At 42.3% G+C, this 12,804-nt stretch overlaps 1 protein-coding gene across 2 annotated transcripts in view; it reads left to right on the top strand.

The window, feature by feature from the left end:
- The window catches only part of tcp11l2 (t-complex 11, testis-specific-like 2), a 34,959-nt gene that overhangs the window by 6,135 nt on the left and 16,020 nt on the right, over nucleotides 1-12,804 (top strand). For both annotated transcript variants that reach the window (XM_084330353.1, XM_084330354.1), the window contains exons 3-7: nucleotides 1,079-1,211; nucleotides 1,671-1,791; nucleotides 5,518-5,738; nucleotides 8,452-8,588; nucleotides 9,157-9,353. In XM_084330353.1, coding sequence (XP_084186479.1) covers nucleotides 1,079-1,211; nucleotides 1,671-1,791; nucleotides 5,518-5,738; nucleotides 8,452-8,588; nucleotides 9,157-9,353 — 809 coding nt within the window. The remainder of the gene's footprint in view (nucleotides 1-1,078; nucleotides 1,212-1,670; nucleotides 1,792-5,517; nucleotides 5,739-8,451; nucleotides 8,589-9,156; nucleotides 9,354-12,804) is intronic.

The raw sequence follows: 12,804 nt of genomic DNA on the forward strand, positions 1-12,804 counted from the left end.
TTACTTGGTGTGTTGGTCATACTCCATAGTAAACTTTAGATGTTCATTTTTGGCATTGAGGAAAATAAATTAAAGAATTGTATCAGTGTAATTTCATCCCCTGTCCACAGTATGCAAATATCATCTATATATCTTTTCCACATCTTAATGTATGGTAAAGACACATTTTCTGTAGAGTTGAATACACAATTCTGCTAAAAAAAACTTTGCTTTGCTTCCCATACCCACGCCTTTGATTTGTAGATGGTTCTCATCTTGGAACATGAAGTAGTTATGTGTGAGTAGAGTCTCTGACTTTGAAAACCTTCACTTCAGTGAGTAACAAAATGTGACCTTTATTTAGGAATTGTTAACCCCCCAACAACCCCCCTCCACCTCTGCACCTCCTGTGTGGAGAATAACTCACCAAAGGGCTCTAAAACAGTCAACTTTAAAACAAACGTATATTTAAGCCAGTCCATAAAGTACAACAAGTGTACTGAAGTGCTATAGGTGAAAATATTTGCGGTGATGGGGGTAACCCTGTTATCTCCTATAGTCCCTTCTGGCAAAATTTGATGTAAGCCTCATTCTTTGTTTTCCCGCTGCTGGGATTTATCTATGCAGATGATGATGATATGATGTTATCCACGTGATATTGGTTAATTTGTTGTTGTGATCCATGATCCCTGCTGCAATGGTTTTGCTTTTATCAATGAGATCAATGTCTTGCATTGCTTTATGCTCCAGGACTTTGAGTCTTAGGACATACCAGTCCATAGTTTTTGCTTTGGTCCTTGCACTTTTCCAATGGACCTTTTTCACGGCCGACCTTTTGACATGTCATAGATGGGTAAACACAACTGCAATTATTAACATTAACAATTGGTCTGTTCACTTCAGGTATGCTAGTGGGCCATGCCATTGTGCCGGTGTGCACAATACCAGGGCCCTGGCACTGGTGCACTTAAATGGAGCCATCTCAATATTAAGGATGTTAGTTACAGCTAACTAATTGTTGTGAAAACGGTCCATTGGAAACTCGGTTCAGTTCTTCTCAAGATACTGATAGCAATTTGTCAATGTTTCGCTCCCACAGCTAGTCCACCCAAAACCTTAACCTTTGATGAGGTCATGACCTCTGCCCGGGACCTGTCCAACCTCAGCCTGGCCCATGAGATCATCGTCAACCGCAACTTCCACTTGGAGATACCCAATCCACCTCAGAACAGGTACACATCCCATAACGGTCACCAAGGGAAGAGGGTGTCCTCCTTCAGTTTTAGTTTTAACATGAATCTCAGATAAAGTTGTTTCTAATCTTTATCAAAGCGCCAAATACCTTTTTTATAGGAGGAAAACAATCCAGTAGGCAATTGCTTGGCTGTTTCTGTATTAATAAAAGTAAAAAAAAAAAAAAAAAACATTTCCTATTTCTTCGGGTGTGAAAAATAGGCAATGCATCAATATGAAAAGCGAGCTATAAAACAAATTAGTCAATGTTAATGTGTGTCTTTATTAATAAAAATAACGTGAAATTAGGGTTCTCATTGCATATATTCAGTTATTGCACACTAAATCAGTCCTGCCATTTTTGTTTAGCTTAAGACATATCAAAATTCAATTGGAACCGAACAGAATGTTTTTTTTTTAGATTGAATTGAATTGTCATTTCATAATAATTGTTCCAGTTTAGAGAAGAGGGTGAAAGACATGATCCACAAGGTCTTCTGGGACATCCTGGAGTCGGAGCTGAACAGCGACCCGCCGGAGTATCAGCACGCCATCAAGCTGCTGGAGGAGATCCGAGAGGTCAGGGCTCTTCACTTTCAACCCTTTCACTGCCGCACTACAGGAGGTTAACCCTTTCACTGACACACTACACAGAAGGTTAACCCTTTCACTGCCACACAACAGCCGGTTAACCCTTTCACTGCTGCACTACAGAAGGTTAAAGGGATAGTTCACAGTTTTTGTACCGTAGCCCTTTTTCCTACTCGCCAAAATCATGTCAGATCGGTCGTTCCGAGTCCTTTTTTCAGCACAACCCTTGCTGTTCTTCATACTAGTTATCCTGCTCTGCTCAGTTCAACAAACTCGATTCTTGTACCGGATCTCCTCTCTGGTAAACAAGAATACCCTGAAGACTCTGGCAGGAGCACTCATTCAAGGGTACTACGACTATGCTTGCACCTCATGGTACCAAAGCACCTCAAAGGTGCTAAAAACAAAATTACAAACATTTCAAAACAAACTGGTCAGACTACTGCTTGACCTTACTACTAGAACCCACCTCACCCCTGCCCACTTTGACTACCTAGGATGGCTTAGAGTAGACAACAGAGTACAGCAACTTGCAATGGGCCTGGTCTACAAGATACACTACACCACTAAGGTACCCATGTACATGTCAAAATACTTCCCAAAGGTCAGTGAATACCACAAACACAACACCAGAGGGAGCTCCTCAAATCATGTTAAACCCAGATTCGGCTCAAACAAGGGACTAAACATGTTTCGCAATTATGCCACATCAATGTGGAACGCCCTACCCAAAGCTGTAAACCCCACTTTCAAAAACACTCTCAAAGAACACCTACGGGAGACTGCAATTCGAAACAGGCCCCTACAAATGTCCTAACCCCTGTTGTACAGTAAATGACCAAGTATGGCTTTGTCAGTATTCCAATGTACAGTGTACAGTGTCCCTCACCCACCCCCTACCCCCCCCCCCCCCACACATCCAATGTACATTGTACAGCCCCCCCCACTCCCCCCCCCACCGAACCCCACCTACCCAACCTCCTCCAATGTACAGTTTCTACGTCAAATGTATATACACTCTTTTCTGGACACTTTTTGTATCACAAACAGTACTGTATTTGCAAATCTGGTATGTCATAAATGTATAGATGTAGCAGTACTGTCTATCTTTATGTCGTGTGTGTCATATGTTATGATGAATTGAAAATGGGGGACCCTGATGTAAACAAGACGAAAGTCTTTCTCTGGTCTGCATCCGCTTAACAATTGTATGTATTGAGCTGTACTGTACTGTACCCATTCTGCATCTGTTAATAAAGTTTTCAATCAATCAGCCACAATGAATGTAAAGTCGATGGGCTAAAGCTCCTTCCTGCCGGTATAACATGACTGAAGGTCATTTAAATCTAGTTTTGTGTAAAGTACCTTCAGTCAGCTTGTACAGGCGGGACCTTTTAACCTTAAATATTTTTTTAATGCAGGTTTGATTGATTTATTGATTGAAAACTTTAACACTTTCTTCGCCAGGCTTATGTACATCATTATACCATCCTCTGCCAGCTCTATTTGTCTATGGAGAAGTTCCCCTTCTTTGCAGGGCTATAACTTTTTAAATTGTATTGCTAAATTGACATTACTATGGCCCATTCAACATCAAGTATCTATTGTTCAGGGTGTAGCAACGTTATACTTTTTCATTCACATATTCATACTAAAATACGGTCTAAAGTATAAATATGTTTTTATCGTTTTCTGCAGCTTTCTGCAGAATGTGATTTATAGCCCTAAATGCATTATTGATGATTGTATACAGTTTGATAGCGATCGGCGCGAGATAACATTTTTCGAATGGACGTGCTTCTAGAAGTTACTACTTATCATCTGATCTTGACCGGATGGGGGGGGGGTCGTTTATAATTCCGTGGCCAACGTTGGATGATTCATCTAGTGTGGGTGATATGATCATTAGAGCAGTTTGTATTGAACACGATAAAGAAAAACGCTGAAACTCACCGTAGCTTCCTCGTAGCGTTGGGCGATGAGCGTGCAGCAAAAATATTCCTATTATGGGATGTTGAAATATGCGATCCATCTCCAGGTTGTATAATAGTATATACGTCCAAATCATGTTGTTTATCGAGTTATCGGTAACGGATTGCTATCCATTGTGTCTAGCTCGAGTCCCGGGACTATTAGCGAGTGATCGGACCGAATTGGAATGAGCACCAGTTTCCGTTTCCGGTTTGGGCGATCGGCCACCAGATGGCGCTCTTGAACCGTTGGAGTGTTGAGAGGGGATCAACAGTAGATCTCAAGTCTCCGGGGGAGAAATATGATTGCGATCACAGATTTTTGAAATATTGATCTCAATGACGTGTTACGGCGTCATTGGCAGAATGAGCATGACGGGGAATGACTAGTTTAGGCGTCCTTGGCAGAGAAAGTGTTAACAGATTGCAGAATGGGTACAATACAGTACAGCTCAATACATAAAATTGTTAAGGGGATGCAGACCAGAGAGAGACTTTCGTCTTGTTTACATCAGGGTCCCCCATTTTCAATTCATCAAGACATTTATGACAAGACATACAGATATACAAGTCAAGTCAAGAGTCAAGAGTTTTATTTGTCACGGCATACAAGTATACAATGAAATGCGGGTGGTCTTGCCCGCAACGATGTGCAATACAGTAGTACAACATATAATAGAATCCAATAAAACAACATTGTGCAATAAACAGGTAACATAGTGGGGCATCTCGGTATTTGTACATAAGTTATTTACAGAGCATGGAGGACATGCTAGGTCCTTTGGTAGTGCAATACACTGTTACTGTTGCTATACTATATTTAAAGTGACCTTTCCTTTGTGGCCATAAGTGTGGGCGTGTGCAGCATGAGTGTGTGCTTGCTCATGTTAAAGTGGCTCCTAGTGTGTGAGCGTGTACAGCGTGCGTGTCGTGTGCGTGCTCATGTGTGCTTGTGTGTGGAGAGTTCAGTGTTCTGTGGCACTCAGTGTTCAGTGTTCAAGGCTCTGATGGCCTGGGGGAAGAAGTATACAGTACTGTTTAAGAAAAAGAGACCATACAAAAAAAATTCATTCGAAGGAGAAGAAACTGTACATTGGGGGGGGGGGGATTTGGACATTTACGGGGGCCAGTTTCTAATTGCAGTCTCCCGTAGGTGCTTTTTGAGAGCGGTTTTGAAGGAGGGTAGGGATTCACATTATTTTACAGCTGTGGGTAGGGCGTTCCACATTGTTGTGGCATATTATTGCGAAACGTGTTTAGTCCCTTGTTTGAGCCAAATCTGGGTTGAACATGATTTGTGGAGCTCCCTCTGGTGTTGTGATCGTGGGATTCACTGACCTTTGGGAAGTATTTGGATATGTACATAGGTATCTTAGTGGTGTAGTGTATCTTGTAGAAGCACTCTCTTACTACCACAGAGACGTTCAATCCCCAGCAGCAGTACTTCCGGCTTGGTCACACATTCCTACGAACACGATTGTCAGTGTTTGCGGGTGGGAAGCTGGTTTGGTATGAGTCCTGGTCATTGCAACAGCGACTCCTACTGGTAGGTCTGGGGGGCGGTCTGTTCAGCAGGAAGGGGAACTGGGGTAGATAGCGTGAAACTACCTAGCTGTAAGGTAAAAGAAGTAGCTGGTGACTCCCCATGTTTCGGTCTACACCCTCCCCAGACCGACGGAGGGCACACATAGGGAGTTGGAATAACGACTAAATGTTTCCTCTTTTCTTTCTCCTCGTTGGATAGATCTTACTATCATTCCTGGACCCGGTAGCCAATCGGATGCGGACCCAGATCATGGAGGTGTTGGACATGGACCTGATACGCCAGCAGGCCGATAAGGACGCCGTGGACATCCAGGGCCTTGCCTCCTACATCACCACCACCATGGGCAAGATATGTGCTCCCGTCAGGGACGAGGAGATCAAGAGGCTCCGAGAGACGGATAACATAGTGACCCTGTTCAGGTGAGTTAGAGAGAGTACAGATAACATAGTTTAGATTAGATTAGATTCAAATGTATTGTCATTATACAGCACAAGTTTGGCATCCAACCAGAGTGCAAATGTAACAGTAAAGTGCAATAGTAATATACAATGTACATGTGATTAAACTGGGTATAAAATATATAAATGAGCACTACTGAGTGTAGGGCTAATCAGATGTATGTACAGAGTTGTTGTAATATACAGTGATACAGGTATGTAAAGACAGTGGTCGTAGTCATACTGGCGAACAGTGTAACTAGTAAGAGTAGGTAAGGGATAGACCACCGCAACACTTCCGGGATTCTGAAATCAGGGAGGAGATAGCGGGGGGAGCAAATTAATGAATGTGGATGAGTCTTGATGTAAGTGGTTGCAGCTACGGCTGTGTGGGCGCTAGAGACATGATCGAATAGACTATGCGCCTGAGTCTCCTGAACACGGCGCAACCAATTCCAAATCGATCAGAACTAAATCGGCCGAGCTAAAGTCCCCTTTTCAGCACCTACTCCCCATACGCACCTACTCCCCATACACCAGTATCATCAAATTCGCAGATGATACTACAGTCATCGGACTGATCACTGGGGGAGCTGAGGAGGCGTACAGAAGGGAGGTGGCGGAACTGGTGGCCTGGTGTCGGGACAATAATCTCTCCTTGAACGCAGACGAGACCAAGGAGATGATTATTGACCCACGGAGGAGGAGGAGGAGGAGGAGTGTACAGCACACACCTCTGTACATAGGTGAGACGGAGGTGGATAGGGTTAAAACTAGGGATGTCCGATATTATCGGCCGACCGATATTATCGGCCGATATCGGCAGTAAAATGTGATATCGGAAAATATCGGTATCGGTTTAAAAACAAACAAAAAACAATAACAATATTTGTTATATATATATCCAGTGAAATGATTAGTTACCTGAAATTATTCATTTTTTTGGACGGGGAAACCCTGCATATATCGGTATCGGTTGGTATCGGAAATTAAGAGTTGGACAATATCGGTATCGGTAAAAAAGCCAATATCGAGCATCCCTAGTTAAAACCTTTAAATTCCTCTGTATCCACATCAGCGAGGACCTCACCTGGGCTCACAACACCCAACATATAATTAAAAAATTCCACCAATGACTGTACTTCCTAAGAAGGATGAGAAAATTTGGCATGCCACCCAAGATTCTCAGCAACTTCTATAGAAGTATGGTTGAGAGTGTCCTTAACAGCTCAATCACGGTCTGGTATGGAAACTGCACTGCTAAGGAGAGGAAGGCACTCCAGCGAGTGATTAAAACTGCTCAGTACATCTCTGGAGCAGCCTTCCCCTCACTACAAGACATTTACTCTACCAGGGCCACCAGGAGAGCACACAACATAATTAAGGACAGCACACACCCCCAACACAGACTCTTCAACCTCCTGCCATCAGGCAGGCGATATAGGAGTCTGAAAGCCAGAACTACGAGACTGACAAACAGTTTCTACCCACAGGCCATCTCCACACACACCTTCTACTATGAACTATGAATCACTAAAGACACTTTTAACTGCTGCTGTGACCCACTATCACCTCCATTCACATGATCGGAATGTGCAATGTAACTCACTGTGCCTTGTGTATATATATTTATCTATTTTACCTTATTTTCTAGCACTCGCTTGTATTTAAATATGTTTAAGTTAAGTACTGTGTGATTTTTTTGGTGAAGGGTGGACTAGCAAAGTAAGATTTTCATTGTATGGCAAACTGTCGTTTTAACTGTGCATATGACTATAAACAATCTTGAATATGCATGCGCAGATTGCCAACGGAGTCTGAACGACGCGGCGCGAATGAATGTTGAATGTTCCATCAGAGGGGGGGGGGGCTTGTGGTGGTAGTGTGAAGCGGCTATAGACCACTGCACTTAAATATAAACATTAGTCTACCTGGAGACTCAATGAGGTAGTTGTAGATGTCGCCATAAGACGCGTCTGGCCATTGAGTGGGATCATTTTGCCATTATCCTGTTCGGCTGAAAGGACACTGGCCACCGAAGCTCCCCCCCCCTCTGATGGAACAGTCCACATTCATTCGCGCCGCGTCGCGCGCCGTTCAGACTCCGTTGGCAATCTGCGCATGCGTATGGGGAGTAGGTGCTGAAAAGGGGACTTTAGCTCGGCCGATTTAGTTCTGATCGATTTGGAATTGGTTGCGCCGTGTTCAGGAGACTCAGGCGCATAAAAGTCTATTGGATCATGTCTCTAGCACCACCACTTACATCAAGGCTCTCATCCACATTCATTAATTTGCTCCCCACGCTATCTCCTCCCTGATTTCAATGTAACGCAGAAGTGCAGTGGGCTATATGTGCAGATATAGATCTACATATCTATATCTACAGATATGTAATAAAAGCATTATGTACAGATGGGTGGATAGATTTAGATATATATATATAATATATATCTGTCTGTTATATGCAGACAGATATGCAGATATGTTAGAGGTTAGAGGTCGAGGGTGGAGTGGAGGGAAACAAATGATTATAATTTTCCTTTGTGCCAATTTTGTGACTGTAATGTTGTTCCCCCTTCCTGATACAAACCATAAACAATCATTTATCATAAATGTATTTATATGTATGTATTGTAGATATAAAAAGCTAATGAATCAAAACGGATCATCTTTTTTTGGTCTCCACACACAATAGGGAAATCTTCCATATCCTGGATCTGATGAGGGTGGATTATATTAACTATGCCATCCAGAGTCTGAGGCCCGTGCTGCAGAAGCAGTCTGTGGAGTACGAGCGGGAGAAGTTCCAGAGCATCCTGGACAAGACGCCCAGTGAGTTGTATTTGTGTTGATGAAAACATAATTCTGTGATGTTGTCGCTCCTGGAACCTTCCTATTTTCTGAAGGACCACTCTCGTGTATTTTATTGATCCAGCATGGTTCTAATGCAGGGGTTCTCAAACTTTTTCATACCGGGACCCCATTTTATTTAGAATTTTTTTTGGTGACCCACACTTAATGTATCCCGTAATTTCAAACGTGGAATTAAGGAATATCAAAATAAAAGCACACGTTGTTGAACTTGATCATGCATATTTACTATAAAATGTAATTACAGCACTATGTTATCAATACACATTTATAAAACAAGGCATATTTAGCCAAACTATGTTGTCAGAACATTAAAAAATATATATATATATATTTTACTTGCCAATGCGCCTACCCGCAACCTCAATTTGGGTCACGACCCGTAGTTTGAGAACGACTGTCTGAAGGACCACTCCCTTGTATTTTATTGATCCAGCATGGTTCTAATGTAAAGAATCGAGGGTAAATATTGAAAAATAATAAAGGACAAATCACACGTGCCTAATGTGATTGTGAACGCCCTCCTCAGCTGCCCTGGACCACACCACCTCCTGGATCAGGTCTGCCCTGGAGGAGTGTATGCAGTCGGCAGAGCCCGCCGAGCAGAGCAGCAGCCAGGGGAAGGGGAAGGGGAAGAGAGCCCTGCCTGGACCTTTCCTCGTTATCAACACCGCCTTTCTAAACATCCTCACCTGGGACCACAGCAAGACCCCTCTGCTGACTGAGGTGTGTGTGTATGTATGTATATTAGTGCTGTCAATCGATAAAAATATTTAATCTGATTAATCGCATGATTATCCATAGTTGACTCACGATTAATCGCAAATTAATCACATTTTTTCTTTATCTTTTTTTTATCTAACCTTAAACGGATCTTTTTCAAGTTTTAATACTCTTATCAATATGAGTCAACAAATGCTTGCTTTATGCAGCCATTTAACACAAAGGATGACCCTCATGCATTGCAAATTTGCATCAAATTCAAAACGGAGTGATGCACAAAATAACTTAAAAGAAAATAATAATTTAAAACAATGAATAAAGTGTTCATGAAATAATAGGGGAAAGAAAACGTTAGAAACTTGTTACATTCACCCACACAAGGGCTGAGGACTCACCCCCCCACCCCCCCTCTCTCTCTCTCACACACACACACACTCTCCCAGCTCTTTCTCTCTTGCCCCTTCCTCATCTCTCTCACCCCCCCTCTCTATCTCTCTCGCTCTCTCACACATAGGGATGCTCCCCGGACCCTGGTTCTAAACGGGCACCGGTACTAAATTAGAAAAAGAGTATTGAATGATAAGCTCCGACGTTATCGGTACTGCTATCGATACTCGAGAAATTATTATGAGTTTTTTTTTTTTCCCAGAGGAATTTAAAACGTTGCGAACTATCTCTCCTCTCTCTGTCTGCACGAGAAGCGAGCCGCAGTGAGCCATTACACACACGTCGTGAGCCGCTCACACTCGCACATATACATACGGGTACTTAACACACCAAAAACGGCGTAAGTCAGTATTGCCCGCCATGCGTTGAACGAACGATCAATATTTAATTTTTTCGCCATGGCATTCATAATTCATCCAGCTTCCCTCCCGACTGCAGCGGCACCCTGTATGAGATTGCAACGCCTCAATACCACCGCCTTGTGGATGGTCGGGCGAGTTACACTCTCGCCAAAACCGGAGGTGGCGATCGGTGCGTCGAGGAAATCCCTCCGGCAGTCATATCTTGTTATGTGGGTCCAGACAAACACTGGCGTGCATATGGATCGCTGCCATAACGCAATAATCAATATGATTTCGGCGTTTATGGGCCATAGTAATGTCAATATAGCAATAAAATTAAAAAAAGTTATAGCCCTGTAAAGAAGGTAAACATCTCCATAGGCTTTCAATGGTGGCAGACTGGGTACAATGATGGGCACAACCCCCGGCGCCCAATGTGTTAACACTTTGAGCGCCACTCACGGCTTTATTCGGGTTTACGCCCCGACCGTTGAATGCCACGTCACGGCTATTCTCGTTTTTTTTTTTTTTTTTTTTTTTATCTTTTTTTATTGGCGATCTGAAATCATATTGCATCACCGTTGGAGATCCAGGGACCGCCGGCGATCAGATGTGAAAAAAGCGCCCCCTATCGTCTCCCAGATGGTAAATCACCCTTTTGGAATGGACTCAATGAAAGTGAATGGGAGAACGGATTTCTGACTCCACCTTGTACTTCTCACTGATGCAGCCGGGGTTACCAGAGTTCATTCTGGAGCCTCTGAGCCGTGGGGAATCATGTGTTCTACTGTATACACGTTGGATCAATACACTTATCGATTTTTTCAAATGGTGATCAGGAATTGGAATATACCATTTGGATACCATCTGATGTCAGGTAAGGAATCTATGTTATCAGTGTTAGGATAATCAGACTCGTTTTCACGGAGATATAAGCGTTTCCACTATATGTGATATAGCTGTTTTGACTGTAAAAGCCATGAGGAAATAATAGCAGCGATTATCTAGCGTTTATTTGAAAACGATTCATAAATAGACTGACAAATGACAACGTTCTGGAATATTCCAGTAAAAGGCGATTATCATAGAATGGGTTGTTTTCCCCCGGAAAACGGGTGATTTTCAAAATGCTATCAAACGGAAATGAAGCGATAAAAATACAATCTGCCTTGCCAATGTTGACTGGAAAATGATTCTTTGATAAGCGATGGGCAGATTAGACACATAGCCATAATTTAAAACATAGATTAGGCGATATTAACGTTAACATTGGGAGTGGACCGTGGCATCAAGGGGGTAAAAAGGAAAACCCGGCGTGGCATACAAAGTGTTAAGGAAGGTGCTGTCCGTGGCTCCGTGCTGCTGAAGTGCGCAGCACACAGACGGCTCTGCATGCGCTAATCATGGCGGAGAGAGCGAAGCGCTCAAAAGTATGGGTATACTTTACGAGAGTCGATGCCGACAACGCACGTTGCCACAAGTGCAACAAAACATTTGCCAGTAAGGGTGGCAATACGAGCGATTTATCAAAACATCTGTTGGCAAAACATAACATTAGTGTGCAGAAATGTGCCGTTTGACTGCTTTGCTCGCAGTGTTCCATCTGCATCCACATCCACTGCAGGTAAGCCAAGATACGGAGTTAGCTAGGCTAATAACGAATTATTACGAATAGGCTAATAAATAAAATATAATTGCTTAGCTAATTGTTTAGCTACAAATATATTTGAAAGATGACAAATTTTTATAGATCGTCAGGCTGAGGTTGCAGCCACCATGTCCCAGCCCACCCCTCCTCTCTCTACCACCACCGGTCCCAGCCAAGCCCAAAGTCCCTTCACCCTAGCAGCTAGGAAGGATGACCGAGGATAGGGTGAAAGAGTGTCACAGGGCTGTGACCCAGTTTGTTGTCAAAGGCCTGCACCCCTTCTCTACAGTGGAGTCCAAGGGCTTTAGGTAACAACTAATCATTCAGTGTATATAGTTTTTCTTATCTTACATTTGTTTATTATAAAAAGTCTATAATTCGGACACATTTAAAACATTGTTGCTGCTGTTGCTGAAGAAATAATATTTATTTATTATATTTTATCATTTATTTATAAAGTTATATAAAAGAACATTGCTGTTGCTGAAGAAATAATATTTATTTATAAATAATAAAGCAATGTCTGTTCTTAATTAATTGTCTTTTTCTTGCAAAATAATCAAAGAACCGATAAGAGTATCGATAAAGTACCGAACCGTTAAGCAGTATCGATAAGAGTAGTAGTATCGATAAAATCCTAACGATACCCATCCCTACTCGCACACACGCACACGCACAAACATAGTATCAATGAGAGTATCAATAATACACCTGAGTGAAGTCTATTAAAAAAAATCTATATATATTTTAATCATGCGTAAAAAAAAATAGTGGCATTAACAGAATTGTGCGTTAATGACGTGTTAACTTTGACAGCCTTAATGTATGTATATATATGTTTGTGTTAGGGGTATACTGTAGTATCAGCTAATTCCAAGTTCCAATTCATTGCTTTGACTGAACAATGTTTTTACTAACGACTTTTTAAGGTAATCAGACAAATATTTAAGAAAGATATAATCCATTCCTTTCCATAAGAGTGATCCAACATGCTTAGATGTGCTTTACGTAAACATGT

The sequence above is a fragment of the Notolepis coatsorum genome (assembly GCF_963971535.1).
Source record: "Notolepis coatsorum genome assembly, chromosome: 15".
Lineage (NCBI taxonomy): Eukaryota > Metazoa > Chordata > Actinopteri > Aulopiformes > Paralepididae > Notolepis > Notolepis coatsorum.